Raw genomic sequence first — 25,451 nt, 5'->3', positions numbered from 1 at the left:
TCAGAGCCGAGGGGCCCAAGATAAAGGCCATTCTCGCTCTTGGTGTTGTGATTCCGGTGGTCGGCGTCCACTCGCTCGCTAACAGTTCGCAAGGGCGTGTCCTCCTCTGGGTTCTCAATGGGAGTGGCACACCTGGAAGGCGGCGCTTCCTCGTGGACTCGCACGTCACAAATGAGCACTTTCTTGTTGAGCAGCCCCGTCCGCTCGTTGGCCCCATTCCTGGAGTCATCGGATGACCGGGCGGGGTTCTGTGGTGCTGGGGGCTTGCTGAAGCTGGTGGTAGTGGTGGTGGTGGTGGCGTTAGGGGAGTTGCTCATGGTTTTATTGCTGGGTTGCTTTTTGGCAGGTTTCGCCACCACTTGTCTGGCGCCTCCTGATGCCACGGGCTTCTTCTTGGGTACGCCTCTCCGAGCCCGGGCCTTGGCGGCGTAATAGATGCGGATGTAGACGAAGATCATGATGCAGCTCGGGATGTAGAAACTCCCAAGAGCCGAGTAGATCACGTAGCCCAAGTCATCCGACACCTACGGAAAAAATGAAAGTGTTAATACACGAAAGCTCTCTGAGCGGTTACCATGACTACTTCCAGCTGACAAACATCAACATACACTTGTACATACATAAATGGACGAATGAAAAGTGTGGAGTAAGCATACATTTATGTAATTACAAATACATGAGTAGATATATAACTAATTACAAATAAATACATAATCAAATAAATATTTATATATGTATTCGAGAGAGAAAAAGACAGCAGTACTGGAAACTGATTTTACCGGACAATTTTATTGAGTACTTTTGTGCACTAGATTCTGAGATACCTTCCACACAGACACAGTGTCCTTTATGGAAACATGTTACATCACCTCTTCTTGGGTGACTCCCTTGCCTGGCCAGTAGTGACTGGACATGGCAAAGTGGAAACCGAGAAGATCATTATGATTACCATTATGGCTCAAAAGAGAACAAATATATATTCATCTTCGAACCGAACGGGTGAAACAAATACAAAATAAGAGGGAGCGTAATGGAATTTAATGCTCATTTCAGAGCCAATATTATCTTGTAACTGTGATAAGAAACTAAACAACAAAGCTATGGAACATGAAGCTTAACCTTTCACTCATAACAGAGATTAAAAAAGATTCCAGTGGAACGAATATTCTTATGTTCCCACGTGGATTCTTCATCAATCCTTGTGTGAATCTTTCAATATTCTTATTCATATGAGATACGTTCTCACAAAAAACAGACAAAATCTTCATCCTCCGATATCTTTAATACTCCACCTCCTCGTATATGTCAGTCGGTAGTTGATAACGCAGCAAGAAGCGAAATAATGAAGAAGATGAATTCTTGTACATATAATACTTTGGGGAATAGGGAAGAAAGAATACTTCCCACGTATTCCCTGCGTGTCGTAGAAGGCGACTAAAAGGGAAGGGAGCGGGTGGCTGGAAATCCTCCCCTCTCGTTATTAGTTTTCTTGAAGAAGGAACAGAGGAGGGGGCCAAGTGAGGATATTCCCTCAAAGGCACAGTCCTCTGTTCTTAACGCTACCTCGCTAACGCGGAAAATGGCGAATAGTATGAAAAAAAAAATATTTTGAGGTCACAGAGTGTCCATGCACAACTCACCTTTCCCCTGTTCTTGTCAATGTTACATGTGCAAGAGAGAGACGTCATTATCCACCTACTCAACTGTCACGAGTATCATCTATCCACTGCCACTTTCCCACCACCTTTATCTATCCCCCTCCTTCCAACACACACACACACACACACACACACACACACACACACTTTATCTATCCTGAATATTTGCCTTCAAAATTTCCCCGACACCATAACCTCACATTCTTGTTTGAGAAATATGTAAATAGAAAAGTCTGCGGGGCCATTTACATACAAAGGAGCAGCACCTTTATTAAAGTACATAAAATTCACTTTCTTTTTTTTCTTTTAACGTCAGAAGTTCCCAGGAAATGGAAATTCTTAGTTTCGTCATATTTCTATTGTCTTATTTTTTTTTTCTTCTCATCTTCTGGCGTAACTCGGGCAAGGTCGTAAATTCAAGAACCTCCTTTGCCACAGGGAGGAATTTCTGGCAACATTTTGGAATCCTGGGTCACCACACCTCTTAAGGCATCTACCGACATCTACAAACGCCCAACGTATACGTTACTAGAGATTTTAATCATTAAAGAGAGGATCAATAAAGACCATTCCTTCGTTACTATTACTTAATATTCGGGATTGTCGTGACTCCTACGGTACGATAGACATATTTACTCTTTTCTTTTTTTTTCACTTATCATTTGCATGGACGAGAATGAACGTTGCTTCTGCCCCAGGTTATTAGTTATAATGTGTAGTGCATCGAGGGCGAGGTGTATTCTGAATGAAGTGGGTCGAATGCATGAATACCTGATGTTGCTATTTGTAAATAAAACGTTGCATATACATATATACACTTCCCACATTTCGTGTCGTTGAAGGCCTCTCAGAGGGACGAAAGCGGAGGGCTGGAAAACACCCCTCCACCATAACCCCCCCTCATGTATAATGACTCTCAAAAAAGGGAGGGAACAAAAGAAGGAGACAAACAAGGATTTCCTCTTTCCTCAAAGGCTCAGTCGCATGTTCTGTCGTTACCTCGACATCATAGTGTTCACGGTTCTCCACAGCTCGCATCGGTATTACCTCTGGCCTTGCGCTACGAGAGGTCAAGGCCAAAGCTTTTTCTTCTTTTTTTTCTCTCTCTCTTATTTTCTCCACACAGCTGCAGAAGACTATTCTCATGACCGATGCTCAGTCTGGACCAGTCCGACGAAGAGATATCTGGGTCAGAGGAACGTATTCTTTCTCTTCTTTTGGTCTGTGTCGTATTTTCCCCCATAAGCATTCTGTTAGAACCCCACTACTACTGATACATTTAAAAGTAGATTTAATAGATACGTCGAGTCAAGTCCACGACTTTCACCATTTGCACCTTCATGGTCAAAAAAAAAAAAAAATTCAAAGGCGATTCTCTTTGAAGTATCTGTATGTCTTCTAACTTTTACAACACCATTCTCTTAGAGTTTCTGATATCCTCCACAATCACAAACAGCCTCGAAAGGACCCAATGGCCTGTTGCTGTTTGAATTCCTAAGTAATCCTTTCAAATCCTTAGGAAGAAATCCAACATACCATATCCCATGTTCATTCTTTTTATGTCTTCTGCTAGGGTTTGTTTTGGATACACGTGATCCAGGAGAAAAAGAAATCATTCCTGGGCAAATGAATGAAATATAAATGGGAAATCAAAACTAATTCGTCCAGTGAAGAAAGAGAGAAGAGTGAGAAACTAAATCTCGTTCCGAATTCTACCAACCTACCGACCTCCCCCAGCGTTCTTGGTGGGTCTTGAGGAATCTTACGTTTATACGACCTTTTTATGCTTGTGGTAAGCTTGGCTGGCCTCCCAGTGTTGTCTGCGTCGCACAAGACCAAACTTATTTCTTCAGCCTTAACTTTTTTTTCCCCACTATTTCTCTTTTCCCCGCTCTCTCTCTCTCTCTCTCTCTCTCTCTCTCTCTCTCTCTCTCTCTCTCTCTCTCTCTCTCTCTCTCTCTCCACCCTCCTCCTTTCTCATTCTCATTTGCTTCTTCTCTCTTTCTCCTTCAATTTCCGCCTGTCTTTCATGTTAATGAATGCAATAATACCAGGCCATCCTCTTCCATTCTCCCTCTTCGCCATATCCTTAAAACACACACACACACACACACGTATTTATATACATACACACACATACATATGTGTGTGTCTCTAAATAATCACAGGGAACGTATTCATCTATAATTCTATTTCATATAATAAGAGAAAAACCTATGGTATTCTTTATGTCTCGATGTGTTTCATTTGTAGGGCAATTATATAGTGCGCTGGTGAAGATCTTACTTACGTTACATGAAGTGATGATGTGTAGACACAACGACGCCTGGACACTCCAGAATAGGAAGACGTTTGAAAATTGTATAATGAAGGAAAATAGGATATATTCGTGGATGGGCAATGCTATGGCTTCCATCTTTAAGCTCTACTCTCCATTTCATGAAGGAAATATATGGACTCTGTGTTGTTTCAAGGGTTACTGAGAGTCAACTCCTTTTTTTCATTTGGTTCCCAGTGAGCCTTGAGGAAATGTACGGAAGAAAAAAAAAAAAGGGTCTCTCTCTCTCTCTCTCTCTCTCTCTCTCTCTCTCTCTCTCTCTCTCTCTCTCTCGTAGCCAAAACTCTTTCGTTTTCTTTAAGGGTCTTCAAAGGAGAAAATGAATATATATATATATATATATATATATATATATATATATATATATATATATATATATATATATATATATATATATATATATATATATCAAGAAAGATCTGCAGCTGAGTGTGCTAAGTTATCCATGTGATCAAATATGTGAACAGCGGCCGATGCTGACGTGGTTGATTCGTTATATATGTGATCACTCATGTGAACAACAGATGGATGCTGTCGTGGCGATTCGTGATCCTATGTGATCAAGAGTTGATGCTGACGTGGTAATTCGTTATCATATGTGATCACGTATGTGATCAACAGCTGACGTTGACGTGGGGCTCGATGATTATCATATGTGATCACTATGTGATCAGCAGCTGACGTTGACGTGGGGCTCAATGATTATCATATGTGATCATGTATGTGATCAACGGATGACGTTGACGTGGTGCTCAATGACTATCATATGTGATCATGTATGTGATCAACGGATGGCGTTGACGTGGGGCTCAATGATTATCATATGTGATCACGTATGTGATCAGCAGCTGACGTTGACGTGGGGCTCAATGATTATCATATGTGATCACGTATGTGATCACCGGCTGACGTCGCCGGGGTGAATCGCTATCCAACTATGATAATTAGCTGAGGCAGGTCTGAACTTAAAGGGATAAAAAAAAAAGAAAAAATCTATTAAGTAGTTACATGAGAGCCATTTACGATGGCGCGCAGCTCTGTCGATCATTAGCGGACGTCTGTTGAGTTCGCATTAAGCAGCAAGTTGGGCGGTGATGACCCTTGATGGTAATTGGTGCTTGGGGCCAAGACTATGGCTCGCTTGCGTCTCGCTGAAGGCAAGAGGACTTGGGGGAAACTTCATGAAATGCTTTATTGTCTCTCTGTCTCTCTCTCTCTCTCTCTCTCTCTCTCTCTCTCTCTCTCTCTCTCTCTCTCTCTCTCTCTCTTTTCCTCACGCACACGTGGGCATCGCCCCCTTAACGAAGTCCACCCATCACCACATACAGCGTCTCACCATATCCCAAGCCCCGTTAACGCCCACGATGCATCTACTACAGCGAAGACACTGAGCATTCACTACGTAATTGTCCTTGCAACGTGCACACACAGACGCACACACACAGCAACACACAACGTTTCGTTTATGGTCCCCACCGGTGGACGTGGCCAGCTTCCTGAGCGCTGCAGGAACCTCAGAAAGACAGAAGAATACCGTTTTGCCAGCGTGGGGGGGGGGGGGGAACGTCTCGTCAGCCTTTATAACTTCATATCGAGTCAAACGTATCCCCTGGACTGTTCGGGGATGGGACATCCATTCCCCTGGTCTCTGATCCCTGTCTATGTGTTGGGTTGTTGGGCGAGAGATTTATGTGATGGAGAGAGAGAGAGGGAGAGAGAGAGAGAGAAGAGAGAGAGAGAGAGAGAGAGAGAGAGAGAGAGAGAGAGAGAGAGAGAGAGAGAGAGAGAGAGAGAGAGAGAGAGAGAGAGAAGGTGCAGCCTCTTTGCTCACGGGAAGATCGAACTAAAGAGGTGTACATATGTCTCCCATTGCATTTCTAAGCCTTGTCTACGTTATGATTTATATTCCATCCTTTTCAGCCATCTACCCTAGCTGGGATTCGCTGGCAGGGGTTCATAAAGTTACATCACGAGAGTAGTGGGTTAAAGAAGAAATTACCACCCTTTTGTTACCACTCTAATTAAGGAGGAGTCACGATTTAAGCTGATTATACATTATTCGAGGTCATGTTGCAAAAAAAAAAAAAATGGATGAGGAATGTGTATGTAGACTGCTGCGACCAGTAGCGGTATCTACAGTTAATTACATAGAAGAGGAAGGTGCGTAAGGAGTACTTACTACTGTCGATGGTGTCAGAGTGCTAGGATGGGGTAAGCAGGTGAGAGCGCAATGAACAACAAAGGTGCGTCTACGGCACCTCAGAGAGAGGAGGAAGGTGTGTCTGTGTAACACTTGACAACGGTGGTGTGAGCCGTAATCTAGTGCTGTGTATGGAACTAGGATGTGAGGAGGAAAAACTGAGGCAGGAGGATATATCTAGGGAAGGAATGAGGAGAGGAAAAGAAATGGGGAAGATAGTATGAGAGTTGAGATACAAAAATGAGAGGTGAAAATCCACTCAATGACGCTGTAGTCAGTGCAAGAGAATGCTACACAAAAGAAATATTAACAAGTGAAGAAAAAGAGAAAACATATTCTTTACCCAAAAAGGTGTAAATAAAAGGGAGAGTCAAGAAGAGAAATATGAAACTCTATAAAGGAGACAAACGAGTTACAGAAGGGGAGTGGACTAGCTCACATCGGTCGCTGTTCGATACAGTGTCGTGTGTTTCAACCCAGGTGACGCGTGTTGCCGGGATTCTACACCTGAGAGTGGTCGGTTACGGGATCACAGAGCTAAATATAGGACTGAAACCGACCTGTCGTGAAAATCTACACTTGTCTTTTTAAATGGAACAGTGAGATCTGAGTCTTCCTTGTGTCGAAACTCAGAGGAGTCGAACCGGTTTCGTGCAGTCGTGCTACAATCGGCTGTGGTAAAAAAAAAAAAAAAAAGAGCACTTAGAGCTAAAAATATATCTTGGAGCGAGGAGTTTAAGGATAATCTGGCTCGTGGCCAAAACGCCACAGAGAGAGAGAAAAAAAAAGTACCCTTAGTCTGGCGTATGGCTAGACGCTCGCAAGGGGCAAGATCCTCTCCGTCTCTTGTATTTTTGGTAGTGGAGCGGAGTTTCCTTCTCTTGATGAGACCACCAAGATGAATGGGGTCTGCGACGAAGAGGGAACTTTGGGACATCGTTCGTACGGTAGTTAGTCTGGGGAGCTGTGTCTTGAAACTCTGTTGCTGCGTCTGGCGTGTTGGGTAATGCTAAGGAAGTGTCTGGTTTGCGACCAAGGCTTGAAGAAACGTCCATCTTATAATGAAAATCTGGAATATATATATATATATATATATATATATATATATATATATATATATATATATATATATATATATATATATATTCCTATGTATATATATATATATACAGACAGATAGATAATTAGCTATCTGTCGCGTATGTTGACCTATTACTCGTTTACAATGACCACTTTGTTTTGTTAATGTATTCCAGTTTCATATATCTCTTGCTGTTCTCTAACAGTATGTATATTCAAATAACATTACTTTATTTTGGTCGACTGAAAAAAGCTCACACGACACAATTTGTTTTTCTGAAATGTGTATATGTGTGTGTGTGTGTGTGTGTGTGTGTGTGTGTGTGTGTGTGTGTGTGTGTTGCCTCTTACCTAGTCATATATATGCTGCTATCAGCTACAATTAGAACCTGATATATCTCTTCTTTTATTCATATGTTGGTGGCTCCAGTCCAGGACAAAAGCCCACAACGAGGCCAGGCCTTAATTGAAATATAGAAAGGCTTATCAAATGAAAAAAAAAAACTAATAGCGACTAGGAAAATTATTTACGAGTTTTGGAGGAAGTAAAAAGTCTGTCTTTTAAAATGTGCCAGGTTATATTTATTGGGAAAGACATGAGAAGGTACAGAGTTCCAAAACTTCGAGGTGTAGGGAAAGAAACAGTTATCAAAACAGCCCACCCTTGAGTTGGCAACGGTCTCACAGACTTGTGTGACGCTGCAGCTTGCCGAGTACTGCGTGGTCTAGCTAGTGGTGGGGGTACACAAGCAGCCAGCTCTCGGGAGCAAAAACCCATGTAATACCTACAGAAGAGGGGAAAGTGATCCATTTTCTCCGTTTGGCATTATGGCTTACCGTTTCCTGTTCATGATCTCTCCTTCCGTTTAGTGCCCAGATCTTGCAATCCATCTGTTTTCATTTCGCTTCCTCGATAGTCTTCTCTCATTATACTATTCTTCGTTTTCATTATCTACTCCAAATCTTCATTCTCTCATTTTTTATTCTCTTTCTTAGGAACACATCATTTGTTTAAGAGCAGATCATCCAAAAAAGAGTATATATATAAAGTGCATCGAAGAGTCATTTTATATATGGGGGATAAAATGGCAGAAGAGTTGCACCAGCGGCAGTAAGTCACTGGGACCAATCATGACAACGTTGCCGCCAGTTAGCGTGACCTCACCGAACACAATTATGGCGAGGAAATTTGATTATCGCAGAAATCAGAAAATGAAATTCTCTTCACTTTCAAAAAAATCTCCAACCATAGAAGGACCTCAGTCTGAATGAATGGTTTAATTCTTTTAACTATTTTCGACAGATCTGAACGAAGGAGCGGGGGTGGGGGAACCTGCATGCATGACCGTAGCAAACATTCATGGTAATTCAGAAGAGCAATGTGAAAATGATTGGCTTTGGACTTGGTATCTTTGGTGAGCTATCTCCCGCTAGGGTTCCGTCAGCCAGTGGCTCTCAGTACCTCTGTCGAGTCGTTTTCTCTGGTGACTCTGTCGTGCAGTGGTTCTTTCGTGATGTTAGTCGGTCGTGCGAGTTTTCCGGTGCCTCCAGTGGGTTGAAGATCCTGGTGACTCGAAGCCCTCTCGCTGACTTCGATGAGTCGTGGCTCTTAGAGTCCCTTTGGTGAGTCGAGGCTCTTAGTTCCTTCGGTGAGTCGTGGCTCTTCGGCTAATAGTGGCTCTTGAACCTTACAGTGAGTCGTGGTCTTTAGTCCCTCTTATGGTTTATGGTCCCTACGGTCGGTGAGTCGTGACGCCTTGGTCCCTCCACTGACTCGTGGTCCTTAGTACACCTCCAGAGGCTCTTCAGCCATGACTCATTCGGTAGTTCGTTGCTCCTAAATGGATCGTATATCCGCAATGGGTCGCGTTACTTCCGGTGGGACGTGACCCAGTGTTACCTCAGGTGGATCGCGTCTCCGGGTTGGCCGCTTATGGTGGGTGGGTCGTGGCCCAACACGTCTGGGGAGGGTCGGTCCAAGACCTTTGCTTCCTGGAGAGGGTCTTAGCGCGGCTAGTCGTGGTGATGGTGTTATAGCTAAGCGAAGGGAGAGTGAGGAAAGTATCAAAGTACCTGCCTGCTCTCTCTCTCTCTCTCTCTCTCTCTCTCTCTCTCTCTCTCTCTCTATCACTCTCTCATCCTGACAGATATACAGTCAGAGAGACAGAGACACAATTTCTTCCTCTCACGCATGCATAGTCATACACAAACACAGTTACACCCACAAATTCATTTACACATGTTTTCTTTCTCCCTTACACAGACATGGAACGTGCTCAAACTCTTTCTATCACTTTCTGTCGCTTTCTCTCATATAAAGGCGCACCGTCAGTTAACCCATGCAGTACTCCAGTCACAACAGACACAAAGCACCTAATATCCCCTTCCCCCTCAGCAACAAAGAGAGACAACAATACTCCTGCGTCGCCTCCCATCATCATCATCCTATCTCCCGCATTCTCTTCTCTGATTGGTGGCACGCGGTGGAGGGGCGGCATATGGTCGGACGAGTAGTTGCAGGAGCTCGTAGAGCGGAGGGGAGGGAAGCAACGAGGGGTCGGTATGAGTTAGAGGGGATTGGGCAAAAGTCCGCTCTAGAGCGGAGGGAGTGATGGCAAGGAGGAGGCGAGGAGAAGAGGTAGACGAGAGAGAGAGAGAGAGAGAGAGAGAGAGAGAGAGAGAGAGAGAGAGAGAGAGAGAGAGAGAGGTCACTCCATAAAGCTAAAAATACTTCGCTCCTCCAGACAAACCTTCCAAGGAAATTACGAATCCAATTAGGTCTTTAGTTTGAGCTCATTAGACATAATGAGACTCCAACGCATCGCCGGGATTCTGGGTCTGCCTCATGATTACCTCCCGATGGCCGCCGACACTGCTAGTTATTGTCTGATTGGCTTGGCGCTCCGCCGACTCCGATAGTTACTGTCTTGCTGGCTGGCGGCTCCTAAGACGGTAGGTCCTGTTTGATGGGGACGCTAAGTTACCACTCCAGCTTGTTCCTGATGATGCCGGGTCCATCGTTCACCTCTCACCACTTTATCGCGTCTGATTGGTTATTCGTCTTCGTTTAAGTAGTTAATGTCTGGTTATCCTACCGATCTCAGGTAGTTACTGGTATGATTGGCTCGTCGTTCTCACCCAAGAAGTTACTGTCTGATTAGCCCACCGATCTTACTCTAATGGCTCTTAGCTTCCGGCCTCCCACGCTCCTGTCCCCAGCAGCCCCTTGCCTTTAAGTCACCCTGTCAATCCGGTCTGATTGGATAGTGCTCTGACCTCTGTAGCTGCTATGAGGTAAAGCCCTCCACGATGATCCAGGGATTGTCTCCTCGTGCCCTTAACTACACGTCGGTCCCTCTGTCTTATCGACGGGACCGAATTCGAGATCTCATGAACGCTGGAGAATGCTCGAAATTTTGGCTCATGTTTGCGAACATTTGTTGACAAGGAGACGGCGAGTTCCATACCAACATGACCTACGTGGGAAGGACAACCTATTATATACTATCCAGATGACTCATCCTACACCTACATGAAGACTCCATCAAACTACATGTCACCAAAAAGCACCACACTGCCCTCACACGAGAGACGATGGCTAAATCTACAAGGATACAACGCCATGAACAAGACACAAGACGCCCACACATCGCCGAAGCGCTAATTAATCGAGGAGCAACAACCAAAACACAGGCAAAGACAGACTAGTCCTCCAGCTCCACACGCCCCAGCATCACGCCACAGCCGATAAGAGCGCAGCGCTACATGCACGTCCGGTTATTCGTATTACCCAGCCTAACCCAGCGACCCACAGTCATTCCCAGCTGCTCCATCCGACTTATGCAGCGTACCCATGATCGGCCAGCCTCAAAGGGGAGAATGAAAGACTGGGTTGGTTGTGGGCCCGGGTGTCCTTTTACGGAATACATTGGAATGTCTGCAGGTTACGACAATTGTCCAAATTTCTTCCATAATCACATATCTCTAGCCTATCAGTTTTACCCAGGGGAAAACTGGTGGTCTTCGCTGAATGCAAGAAGACCATGAAAAGTTTCAAAACTCTTCCGAAAACTTGGGTTTTGAGGCAACACAACACACATATGAATGAACGTTTCCTTTTTATCTTTCCTTTTCTTCGATAACGTATTTTCCTGATATTTTATTTTCAACAGAACGTCAGTTTTCCAAAATTCTCGCCCTTGATGCTGTCTTGTAAGATGACGATACAATACTTAATGTATAATTAGTATAATATAACTAAAGTCCATCCTACAATTAGGGTAATTAGGGTTTTTCTCTCTAATTATGAACAATATTGCTTTCACGAGAACCCATCACTTATTTCCATGGTTTTTTGCTCTCTATTTCCCAATTATGGGAGACAGAGAAACAGACTCTGCAAAATATTTGCTCTCGAGCCTCGAGCAACAGAGTTCTGTTGAACTTTCCAATACTGGTTTGATGTATTTCATTCAACAGCGTTAAAACTACAAGCTACACAAGGGTGTTCTAAGGCTACCGGCTACACAAGGATGTTCTACACAGACAGACAGAAACACACACACACACACACACACACACACACACACACACAGTTTCCCCCCAAAGTAGATTACTGGACGTGATCCGTCATCCTCCTCCCCTCCACAAGCGGATTCGAACCAGCATCAAAATCAACAAGTTGTTGTGCTTTAATGAGCAGCTTGCCCCCATAACTTTATCATATATATATATATATATATATATATATATATATATATTGATTTTCTCATCTGAAATTTAGACTCTCCTTTTCTTCACATTTAGATAGAAAGTCTGATGAACACTTGCATTTGTTACCCAGCGTTTTAATAAGCTTCATCATTAATGTTGCTGTACAAGACGTAATTGCGCGCCAGCTGGCATGGCTGGCTGGCACATTCTTCGTAATATAATGATGAGGCACAGTTTTAGTGAGGCAATGGCACAGTCTGTTGGCAGAGTGCATGTGAGATACACGTGTGTATACCTGGCGGAAGATACAGTCATGTTTGTGTGTTGGTGTTCATGTCTGTCTGTCTGTGAATACAGTGCGGATCTGTGTTTTGTTTTTTTATATGTGACCTTCATGTGTTTCTGTGTGTGTGTGTGTGTGTGTGTGTGTGTGTGTGTGTGTGTGTGTTGGCCGAGGTCTTCATCATTCTCGAAGACTGGGAAAACGGTTGGCTCCAACCTCATAAGAATATAATATATATATATATATATATATATATATATATATATATATATATATATATATAGTTCCAGCTTTCCAGGGCTCCTCCTTCCCACCATCTGCTCCTATGTTCCTCTCCTTCCAGCACTCCCCGAGGACCCCCTTACAGCCATCCCTCTCCATATAACTCTCCCTCAGGACTCCCGCAGAAGAATGTTGGCAGAAAGCCCAGTGCACACCACCCCCCCAGCAGTCACCAGTGTGGTGGGTCGTGGTGGGTCGTGGTGGGTCGTGGTGGGTCGTGGTGGTGTGGGTCAGGTACTACTATCGGATCCCTCCCACACCTCTCCTCCGCCGCCCCGTCCAACCTCAACGCCACAAAATAGACTACGTTAGAGAGACCCTCCTCCTCCTCCACCTCCTCTTGCGAGGAGCCCTGCGCAGGAGTGTTGTTGGGTGCGCGTCTGATGCGCCGTATTCACCGGCCATGGGGCTGGGCTTTATGTCTGCATCTTCCAAGGGAACTACCCATAAAATTATATGGATGATAGTCCGTGGCCAGGTACCTTCCAGGAGGAGGAGGAGGAGGAGGAGCATCTCTTTGTGAATAAACGGTGTTTGAAGGCGTGTATCCGGAGTGGAGGGAACTCCGGAATTACAGATTGGGTGCGCACACCAGCACCGCCTGAACTCATTTGCACACTCGGCTGGACGACCCGTCTCCTTCAGGGGCCCCTCTTCGCCGCCTCTCAGTGCCACCATCTGGTTCACCAGTGCGTACGGGGATGAGGAGAGACAAGAACAGTGCATAGTGGTTGCATGACAGGGTGATGGACAGGGCAAAGCACCATAGCAATTCTGGAAAAGTACGAACCGTTCTGGAAAAGTACCATTGACACATCCAGAGTGTCTTTCTTTTTTCTCTCTCTCTCTTTCTAAATTGATCATATTCTCGTTCACCATCGCTCAGGTTGTGGGATAGCTCCCCTAACTGGCAGGACTAACTGCCTATCCCTCGTTATCAATTAGGTGCAGAACACAGGTGGTCGAGAACCCACATTTTGGCTACCCTAACCGTGATATGATTCAGACACAGTCAAACCTGATCCCGTTCTCTATAGCGAAGAAAAAAAATATTAAGCATTTTTTGAGTACCTTATATGAAGAAATCCTATAGAACCTGTTTGTTTCCTTATTCTTATCAATGTGTTATCAATGTTTCTTCATTCTTATCAATGTGTTATCAATGTTTCTTCATTCGTATCAATGTGTTATCAATGTTCTCTCATTCGTATCAATGTGTTATCAATGTTTCTTCATTCTTATCAATGTGTTATCAATGTTTCTTCATTCTTCATCAATGTGTTATCAATGTTTCTTCATTCTTATCAATGTGTTATCAATGTTTCCTCATTCTTCATCAATGTGTTATCAATGTTTCTTCATTCTTATCAATGTGTTATCAATGTTTCTTCATTCTTATCAATGTGTTATCAATGTTCCCTCATTCATATCAATGTGTAGTTTCATTCTTATCATTGTGTTATCAATGTTTCTTCATTCTTATCAATGTGTTATCAATGTTCTCTCATTCATATCAATGTGTTATCATTGTTTCCTCATTCTTCATCAATGTGTTATCAATGTTTCTTCATTCTTATCAACGTGTTAACAATGTTTCCTCATTCGTATGAGTTACGATACTCATTGCCTCTGTTTATGAAATATATTCATAACACTTCCACTTATGAAAAGAAAAATACATCACTGATGTCATACGTCTGAAGAGAAGATCATCATCAACAAATAGAATAATATATCCATCGAAAAACTTATCAGTAATAAACTTCCTCTCGAAGCGATAATCTGTGAATTGAGAAGAGGTAGAAAAAAAAAAAGAAAAAATATCCCAGGATTCTTCGCCAGCCTTAATGAAATGCGTTATTCAAGCGTATTATTCCGAGATTTTTAGAACACAAAGCATCAAGATTTTCGCGAGATGGTGGAAAATATTCCCGGCATCGATCCCCCAGGGATTCACAAATGCGTGCATAAAACCTTCCTCAATTCCCAACTAAATAACCGCCCAGGGTGTGTGTGTCTGTGTGTCTGTGTCTGTGAGTATGGTGTGTGTGTGTGTGTGTGTGTGTGTGTGTGTGTAAGCCTCGGCGATGCGATAAAGTAATATCGCTTCTTCCTTTTGTGATGGAAAGTCTATACGAATTCCAATTCACTCCTCGAGCGTTTACTGAGATGACGTAACAACCGTTCCAGGGGAGACGCATGTGTTGACGCCATGGCGAGCCCTAATTGGTCTACAAACCTTCCATCCTTTATGACTGTTGGGTCTAGGCGGGGCGGGGCGGGGCGGGGCGGGGCGGGAAAGGGTTGGGGTGGGGCTATCTAAAGATGATTCAACACGGTAAAGACATGCCGCTGGGTGATGCCTCCTTCTACTACTACTACTACTACTACTACTACTACTACTACTTCCACTTTTTCGTCTCAGGCCATCGACTGTGTAAGAGAGAGAGAGAGAGAGAGAGAGAGAGAGAGAGAGAGAGAGAGAGAGAGAGAGAGAGAGAGAGAGAGAGAGAGAGAGAGAAGGTCCAATTTCACGTAATGATGTGTTTCCTGAAAGTCACTGGACAGGTAAATAATAGACATATGATCCTGCCAGCTGTCTGTTGAACATGACAAGAGTTACTCATAATGCTTTCCTCTCCTTTCTTGTATAAGTGACTTATTCAAGAGCTTGAAAAAGAAAAAAAAAAAAAGACCATAGGTCAAGATATGCCTAAGACGTTCACGTTCTTAATATTTCTTTTTTTTTTTCTTTCAGAAGCAAACATTATTTCCTTGGACACTCTCTCCTCCTCAGCTTCATCAGCCACACAGACATGGCCCACACCTCGCCCCTCGCATCTACGTGTTCTTATACTTTCCATTCTTCACAGGTATATGTATATATATACTCCCTCTCGTACAGGTCCTCCTGCAGCAGAGTCCAGCCCGTCCTCAGAGCGCCCCCAGCGCTCGATATAGTACCGTCCCCCTCATGATCATTACTTATCTGTAGCTGTGGGTCGATGGGGCGCCCCTCACACGATCTCTTGCCATGACCCGGTGCACGAAGGCGGGCCGCTACCTTTTCACCTTTCTCCTTGGTGTGGTAATTATGCCATATTCCTGCCCTCCTCAGTAACTAAACCCGAGTCCATTTGGCTCTCACATCCTTAATGACTCTCTCTCTCTCTCTCTCTCTCTCTCTCTCTCTCTCTCTCTCTCTCTCTCTCTCTCTCTCTCTCTTCTCCATTACATTATACTATAAATCACAGAACCTTCGATATCTTCTGTAATGGGATCCATCCCCCCCCCCAACCCCCAGCCTTTCATTTCCATCCACTATCACTCTGATAGTTTCTCTTTCACGAACGGCCACCATCTACCTCAATCCTCCACCTCTATAGGCCATCTAGCTATCATCAGTGAGCTCCTCACACATCCCGTCTTTTGGGCCAACTCCCTCTTCCTCCACCACTCTACAACCCTCTCGTATCAGAAAGCATAATCATCCATCACCGAACTTCTTCTCTGACCATTCCCAGTCCCCCCTTTCCACCATCGTCTCCCTAGTGGGTTGACAGCGCGCCCTGGCGGGCCGCCTCCCCGCCCTGTCTCTAACTAAATATCGGGGGCGAGCGGGCAGCAGTCGTCGTCGTCAGCAGCAGCAGCAGCCGCTGTATCGTCTCCCTCAGCTTTAAGTCATCTCCTGCCCCCCGGCCCTCGCTAAACACCGCGGCTCATGCCCGCCCACTCCTGCCTCCTCCAAACCAGTCACCACCGTCTCCTCACCACCAAAGACTGCCTCTTGCCTACACTCACTCACTCCGCTGCTGCTTCTTCTTCTTCCTCTCTCCCCCCCACCCATCAACCACCTGCACGAGTCGATGGCTTCCACCACCATCAATCAACGCCCTTACTGGACCAGTCACTGCTTCCTCCCTGCCGGTCATGAGAAATCCTACCCAACAGCCCTAAGCAGTAATCACCACCGCCAGTCATACAGTTACCGTAGCAGATCACACTTCTGCGAAGAACTCCCTCAAAAGAGAGAGAGACAGAGAGAGAGAAAGAGAGAAAAAAATCCCATCACCATTCTCCCCATCCCACTAATCACAGCCTCCTAATAGCCATTCAACGTCTCCATCACACCAGCCCATTCCTCCTCCCTCGCATCCCTCTCTACCCACAATTCCCCCCTTTTCGTTCCTCACTAGTGCCTCTCCCCCGAGCCGCCTCTGACCCCTATCATTCTCCTCCATCTCTTCTTGGCCAGTTGGCGCCTCAGCTTCAACAGGTCAAGACGTCAAAAGATATCAGCCAACGGTGACAGTCAGCACTACCAGTCAACAGAACTATCATCAGTCTGAATCAGATGAACAGTTAGTTGTACCATTCAGGAGTGTTCATGAGAACAGTGTCAGGCGCGAGGAACAGTTAGTAAATCATTAGGAAGACAATATCTTCAGAGGTATCAGTAACATCCATAATATTGCACAATGGCTCGCATATGTAATGAGGATCTTTGAATGAATGGAATCTGATACAAAATCTATTTGCTGTTGTCAAAAGAGGGGGAATATGATTCCATCCATAGACTTACTATGAAAGACGGAATCCATTTATTATCCTTGGTTTTGTTAACTGATCGATGAACTGTCTGAGGGAGAAATTTCAGCGGGAAGTCTTCACGGATGAAAAGCGGGGCGCAGTTTTACCCAAAAATGTAAATATCTTCATAAAACAAAATAAAAGGTATTACACTGTAAATGAAAATGCTTTGTGCTAACCCTGCCATTTTGATTAAATCTCGACGTAGCTACTCTTATGAAGGTACTCTCTCTCTCTCTCTCTCTCTCTCTCTCTCTCTCTCTCTCTCTCTCTCTCTCTACTTACCTATCTCGATCAACATACAGCAAACTCTCACAGTGAAATACTGAGCTCCGTGCCGTCAAAACCACGGAAATCCAAGCTCACAGATATATATATATTTTTTTTTCTTTTTCCTTCTTTCAGATCGGATACCAACATCAGTTCTCCTTACCACCCTAGACGAGATGACAGCAGCGGATACTTCACCTCTGGAGCTCAGCTACAGGGAGGCTTACTGACTTCCCCGCAGATCTACAATCCATCTTATACCTCGCCTGATCGCTGCTTGTATCATCCTAATGACATGGGACGTCTCCGACAACAAACCCTTCCGAGAAACATGGTAGTTAAATGGGACACCAGACCATTGCTCAGAAGGGAACCATCACTGTAGATCGAAGGTATAATGGGATCCGGTGTCGGGCGGCTTGGCTGTGTGGGGATTCTTCTGGAGGAGGACGAACCAAGTACCTTTTCCAGGAAGGGTCTTTACGAATGATGTCTGATGAGGCGGTGGTGAAGACTGGGAGACCCTCTCCCGAGGAGGACCTCAGGTTTAGGGACGTACCTGTCTTTTGTAAATTAGCCGACGAGGCAGTGGAAGAAGCTGTGTACCTATAATCAGTGACTATCTCGGAATTGGACAGTATATTTATCTGGATTCGCTTCAAGTCCACGACTAATGTCATTTGCGCCTCCTTAGTCACACTGAGAGCTTGCCTGTATTTCTCCTTAAATTATCTGTATGCCTCTCTACTTTTACTTCACTGATCTGTGCGTTTCTGATATCTTCCACGATCACAAACAGCCTAAAGGGGACGCAATGCTCTGTTTCTGCTTGAATTCCTTTGTGTACATTTGTATTCCATCGTACAAATCCAGGACTACTTATTTGGGGGAGGCCTCCTCGAGCTTCAGAGCTGCACTTGACGTAGGAAAAGATAAACGATGGATTTCGTTAATGCCCCAAAAGTCCTTTTTCCATCTATTGGTGACGTTGCAACCTCGAGGTGCAACCACATAAAGTACGAGATTGCTATATTTCGCTCGCCTGTTGGCAAGACATTCCTTCCCACTCATAGTCAAGCTGTAAACTCAAATAAATAAGGTCGTCTTACTTGTGTCACAATATACATTCCGTGCCTAACTTGGGGTCCACGCCAAGTGACTTCACGCCAAGAGGAAGAGTTATACCTTATAAACAGAACTGCATCTTAGCCTAACCTACTGTGATATCAGGCGAGACAAGGAATCACCGTTGAAAGGAGTTCGACGTGACTGGTAGATAGAAATATGTTTGAACCTCAGTGCATACAAGGAAGGAGGTGATGGTATGTGATGCAGAGGAGGAGGAGGAGGAGGAGGAGGAGGAGGCGGAGGAAGAGGAGGCGAGTCTGATAACAGTTGCAACACGTCTGGTAGACAAATGACCTGAAATTTGCCTCTCTCTCTCTCTCTCTCTCTCTCTCTCTCTCTCTCTCTCTCTCTCTCTCTCTGACAACAGTGGTGCCTGACCCTGTGCTCTTCATCCTTCTGGAGCCACTGAGGAACCTGTCTGTTGTTATATAAGGACTCTCGAAGGGATTTACACCAATCTGGACTCGTTAGTAAACTGAATTACCCATCTACAATTCCTCTTTTTTTTTTTTTCCTCTACTAATCACTGCAGTTATACAAAGGGGGATTAAAAAAAAAAAAAAGGGAGAGAAAAAAAAGCGGGCCTCTTTTTTCTGTAAAACTTTGAACATGAATAAAAGAGAAAATCAGACAAGTCTTTATGAACTATTCCACTCGCCCGCCCCCAACTCAGGCACCAGCCACGATATGTATTATACAGTCACCTATCCAGCCTCGTCTACGCCTCTCTCTCTCTCTCTCTCTCTCTCTCTCTCTCTCTCTCTCTCTCTCTCTCTCTCTCTCTCTCTCTCTACTCTCTCTCTCGCTCTCTTCCCAGAGAACACCCCAGGAATTCTGAAGGAACATTTTCCGGAATCCTCCCCTCCTACAACACCCCCTAGCATCGAGAGGGGGGCACGATGTCATGTTAAATACTGGGCGGGGTCTTCCTTCCTCCTCACAAGCCACAGCCGAAGGGTTTGCATGACTTCCATGACCTCCATCGGGGAAGGGAGGTTAATGGGGGGGGGGAGGAGGTAGGTTGGAAACGAGAGAACCTAAAGTTATTTGACGATTATTTTCAGAGTTTCTTTTCTTCCTACTTAGAATATATATATATAGAGAGAGAGGCAATCTTAAATCATCTGTCTGCCAGACATTTTGCAATACACAGACCAATGTCAGTCATTGAAATCATCATACAGAGTCTTTGGTGTGATCCAGGAAACGAAGACTCTCTCTCTCTCTCTCTCTCTCTCTCTCTCTCTCTCTCTATATATATATATATATATATATATATATATATATATATATATATATATATATTTTTTTTTTTTTTTTTTTTTTTTTTTTTTTTTTATACTTTGTCGCTGTCTCCCGCGTTTGCGAGGTAGCGCAAGGAAACAGACGAAAGAAATGGCCCAACCCCCCCCCCCCCATACACATGTACATACACACGTCCACACACGCAAATATACATACCTACACAGCTTTCCATGGTTTACCCCAGACGCTTCACATGCCTTGATTCAATCCACTGACAGCACGTCAACCCCTGTATACCACATCGCTCCAATTCACTCTATTCCTTGCCCTCCTTTCACCCTCCTGCATGTTCAGGCCCCGATCACACAAAATCTTTTTCACTCCATCTTTCCACCTCCAATTTGGTCTCCCTCTTCTCCTCGTTCCCTCCACCTCCGACACATATATCCTCTTGGTCAATCTTTCCTCACTCATTCTCTCCATGTGCCCAAACCATTTCAAAACACCCTCTTCTGCTCTCTCAACCACGCTCTTTTTATTTCCACACATCTCTCTTACCCTTACGTTACTTACTCGATCAAACCACCTCACACCACACATTGTCCTCAAACATCTCATTTCCAGCACATCCATCCTCCTGCGCACAACTCTATCCATAGCCCACGCCTCGCAACCATACAACATTGTTGGAACCACCATTCCCTCAAACATACCCATTTTTGCTTTCCGAGATAATGTTCTCGACTTCCACACATTTTTCAAGGCTCCCAAAATTTTCGCCCCCTCCCCCACCCTATGATCCACTTCCGCTTCCATGGTTCCATCCGCTGCCAGATCCACTCCCAGATATCTAAAACACTTCACTTCCTCCAGTTTTTCTCCATTCAAACTCACCTCCCAATTGACTTGACCCTCAACCCTACTGTACCTAATAACCTTGCTCTTATTCACATTTACTCTTAACTTTCTTCTTCCACACACTTTACCAAACTCAGTCACCAGCTTCTGCAGTTTCTCACATGAATCAGCCACCAGCGCTGTATCATCAGCGAACAACAACTGACTCACTTCCCAAGCTCTCTCATCCCCAACAGACTTCATACTTGCCCCTCTTTCCAGGACTCTTGCATTTACCTCCCTAACAACCCCATCCATAAACAAATTAAACAACCATGGAGACATCACACACCCCTGCCGCAAACCTACATTCACTGAGAACCAATCACTTTCCTCTCTTCCTACACGTACACATGCCTTACATCCTCGATAAAAACTTTTCACTGCTTCTAACAACTTGCCTCCCACACCATATATTCTTAATACCTTCCACAGAGCATCTCTATCAACTCTATCATATGCCTTCTCCAGATCCATAAATGCTACATACAAATCCATTTGCTTTTCTAAGTATTTCTCACATACATTCTTCAAAGCAAACACCTGATCCACACATCCTCTACCACTTCTGAAACCGCACTGCTCTTCCCCAATCTGATGCTCTGTACATGCCTTCACCCTCTCAATCAATACCCTCCCATATAATTTACCAGGAATACTCAACAAACTTATACCTCTGTAATTTGAGCACTCACTCTTATCCCCTTTGCCTTTGTACAATGGCACTATGCACGCATTCCGCCAATCCTCAGGCACCTCACCATGAGTCATACATACATTAAATAACCTTACCAACCAGTCAACAATACAGTCACCCCCTTTTTTAATAAATTCCACTGCGATACCATCCAAACCTGCTGCCTTGCCGGCTTTCATCTTTCGCAAAGCTTTTACTACCTCTTCTCTGTTTACCAAATCATTTTCCCTAACCCTCTCACTTTGCACACCACCTCGACCAAAACACCCTATATCTGCCACTCTGTCATCAGACACATTCAACAAACCTTCAAAATACTCATTCCATCTCCTTCTCACATCACCACTACTTGTTATCACCTCCCCATTTACGCCCTTCACTGAAGTTCCCATTTGCTCCCTTGTCTTACGCACCCTATTTACCTCCTTCCAGAACATCTTTTTATTCTCCCTAAAATTTACTGATAGTCTCTCACCCCAACTCTCATTTGCCCTTTTTTTCACCTCTTGCACCTTTCTCTTGACCTCCTGTCTCTTTCTTTTATACTTCTCCCACTCAATTGCATTTTTTCCCTGCAAAAATCGTCCAAATGCCTCTCTCTTCTCTTTCACTAATACTCTTACTTCTTCATCCCACCACTCACTACCCTTTCTAAACAGCCCACCTCCCACTCTTCTCATGCCACAAGCATCTTTTGCGCAATCCATCACTGATTCCCTAAATACATCCCATTCCTCCCCCACTCCCCTTACTTCCATTGTTCTCACCTTTTTCCATTCTGTACACAGTCTCTCCTGGTACTTCCCCACACAGGTCTCCTTCCCAAGCTCACTTACTCTCACCACCTTCTTCACCCCAACATTCACTCCTCTTTTCTGAAAACCCAAACTAATCTTCACCTTAGCCTCCACAAGATAATGATCAGACATCCCTCCAGTTGCACCTCTCAGCACATTAACATCCAAAAGTCTCTCTTTCGCACGCCTGTCAATTAACACGTAATCCAATAACGCTCTCTGGCCATCTCTCCTACTTACATAAGTATACTTATGTATATCTCGCTTTTTAAACCAGGTATTCCCAATCATCAATCCTTTTTCAGCACATAAATCTACAAGCTCTTCACCATTTCCATTTACAACACTGAACACCCCATGCATACCAATTATTCCCTCAACTGCCACATTACTCACCTTTGCATTCAAATCACCCATCACTATAACCCGGTCTCGTGCATCAAAACCGCTAACACACTCATTCAGCTGCTCCCAAAACACTTGCCTCTCATGATCTTTCTTCTCATGCCCAGGTGCATATGCACCAATAATCACCCACCTCTCTCCATCAACTTTCAATTTTACCCATATTAATCGAGAATTTACTTTCTTACATTCTATCACATACTCCCACAACTCCTGTTTCAGGAGTATTGCTACTCCTTCCCTTGCTCTTGTCCTCTCACTAACCCCTGACTTCACTCCCCAGACATTTCCAAACCACTCTTCCCCTTTACCCTTGAGCTTCGTTTCACTCAGAGCCAAAACATCCAGGTTCCTTTCCTCAAACATACTACCTATCTCTCCTTTTTTCACATCTTGGTTACATCCACACACATTTAGGCACCCCACTCTGAGCCTTCGAGGAGGATGATCACTCCCCGCGTGACTCCTTCTTCTGTTTCCCATTTTAGAAAGTTAATACAAGGAGGGGAGGATTTCCGGCCCCCCGCTCCCGTCCCCTCTAGTCGCTTTCTACGACACGCGAGGAATACGTGGGAAGTATTCTTTCACCCCTATCCCCAGGGATAATATACATATATATATACATATACACACACGCACACATACACACACACACGCACACACACACACACATACATATATATACATATGAAAAATGTAAGAAACAATTTAGAAAACAATATATATATATATATATATATATATATATATTTATACATATATATATATATATATATATATATATATATATATATATATATATATATATATATATATATATATATATATTATATATATATATATATATATATATATATATATTTTTTTTTTTTTTTTTTTTTATACTTTGTCGCTGTCTCCCGCGTTTGCGAGGTAGCGCAAGGAAACAGACGAAAGAAATGGCCCAACCCCCCCCCCATACACATGTACATACGTCCACACACGCAAATATACATACCTACACAGCTTTCCATGGTTTACCCCAGACGCTTCACATGCCTTGATTCAATCCACTGACAGCACGTCAACCCCTGTATACCACATCGCTCCAATTCACTCTATTCCTTGCCCTCCTTTCACCCTCCTGCATGCTCAGGCCCCGATCACACAAAATCTTTTTCACTCCATCTTTCCACCTCCAATTTGGTCTCCCTCTTCTCCTCGTTCCCTCCACCTCCGACACATATATCCTCTTGGTCAATCTTTCCTCACTCATTCTCTCCATGTGCCCAAACCATTTCAAAACACCCTCTTCTGCTCTCTCAACCACGCTCTTTTTATTTCCACACATCTCTCTTACCCTTACGTTACTCACTCGCTCAAACCACCTCACACCACACATTGTCCTCAAACATCTCATTTCCAGCACATCCATCCTCCTGCGCACATCTCTATCCATAGCCCACGCCTCGCAACCATACAACATTGTTGGAACCACTATTCCTTCAAACATACCCATTTTTGCTTTCCGAGATAATGTTCTCGACTTCCACACATTTTTCAAGGCTCCCAAAATTTTCGCCCCCTCCCCCACCCTATGATCCACTTCCGCTTCCATGGTTCCATCCGCTGACAGATCCACTCCCAGATATCTAAAACACTTCACTTCCTCCAGTTTTTCTCCATTCAAACTCACCTCCCAATTGACTTGACCCTCACCCCTACTGTACCTAATAACCTTGCTCTTATTCACATTTACTCTTAACTTTCTTCTTCCACACACTTTACCAAACTCAGTCACCAGCTTCTGCAGTTTCTCACATGAATCAGCCACCAGCGCTGTATCATCAGCGAACAACAACTGACTCACTTCCCAAGCTCTCTCATCCCCAACAGACTTCATACTTGCCCCTCTTTCCAGGACTCTTGCATTTACCTCCCTAACAACCCCATCCATAAACAAATTAAACAACCATGGAGACATCACACACCCCTGCCGCAAACCTACATTCACTGAGAACCAATCACTTTCCTCTCTTCCTACACGTACACATGCCTTACATCCTCGATAAAAACTTTTCACTGCTTCTAACAACTTGCCTCCCACACCATATATTCTTAATACCTTCCACAGAGCATCTCTATCAACTCTATCATATGCCTTCTCCAGATCCATAAATGCTACATACAAATCCATTTGCTTTTCTAAGTATTTCTCACATACATTCTTCAAAGCAAACACCTGATCCACACATCCTCTACCACTTCTGAAACCGCACTGCTCTTCCCCAATCTGATGCTCTGTACATGCCTTCACCCTCTCAATCAATACCCTCCCATATAATTTACCAGGAATACTCAACAAACTTATACCTCTGTAATTTGAGCACTCACTCTTATCCCCTTTGCCTTTGTACAATGGCACTATGCACGCATTCCGCCAATACCATCCAAACCTGCTGCCTTGCCGGCTTTCATCTTCCGCAAAGCTTTTACTACCTCTTCTCTGTTTACCAAATCATTTTCCCTAACCCTCTCACTTTGCACACCACCTCGACCAAAACACCCTATATCTGCCACTCTGTCATCAGACACATTCAACAAACCTTCAAAATACTCATTCCATCTCCTTCTCACATCACCGCTACTTGTTATCACCTCCCCATTTACGCCCTTCACTGAAGTTCCCATTTGCTCCCTTGTCTTACGCACCCTATTTACCTCCTTCCAGAACATCTTTTTATTCTCCCTAAAATTTACTGATAGTCTCTCACCCCAACTCTCATTTGCCCTTTTTTTCACCTCTTGCACCTTTCTCTTGACCTCCTGTCTCTTTCTTTTATACTTCTCCCACTCAATTGCATTTTTTCCCTGCAAAAATCGTCCAAA

At 44.2% G+C, this 25,451-nt stretch overlaps 1 protein-coding gene across 1 annotated transcript in view; it reads right to left on the bottom strand.

The window, feature by feature from the left end:
• LOC139753975 (uncharacterized) overlaps positions 1-548 on the bottom strand; it is a 2,519-nt gene extending 1,971 nt beyond the window's left edge. The window contains exon 1 of the mRNA XM_071670935.1: positions 1-548. This exon is cut by the window's left edge and continues 1,971 nt beyond it. Within this exon, the coding sequence (XP_071527036.1) occupies positions 1-458 (458 nt within the window). The 5' untranslated portion in view covers positions 459-548.
• Between the last annotated feature and the right edge of the window lie 24,903 nt (positions 549-25,451).

This window comes from Panulirus ornatus, chromosome 16 (assembly GCF_036320965.1).
Source record: "Panulirus ornatus isolate Po-2019 chromosome 16, ASM3632096v1, whole genome shotgun sequence".
Taxonomy (NCBI): domain Eukaryota; kingdom Metazoa; phylum Arthropoda; class Malacostraca; order Decapoda; family Palinuridae; genus Panulirus; species Panulirus ornatus.
This window is presented reverse-complemented; position numbering and strand designations above follow the sequence as displayed.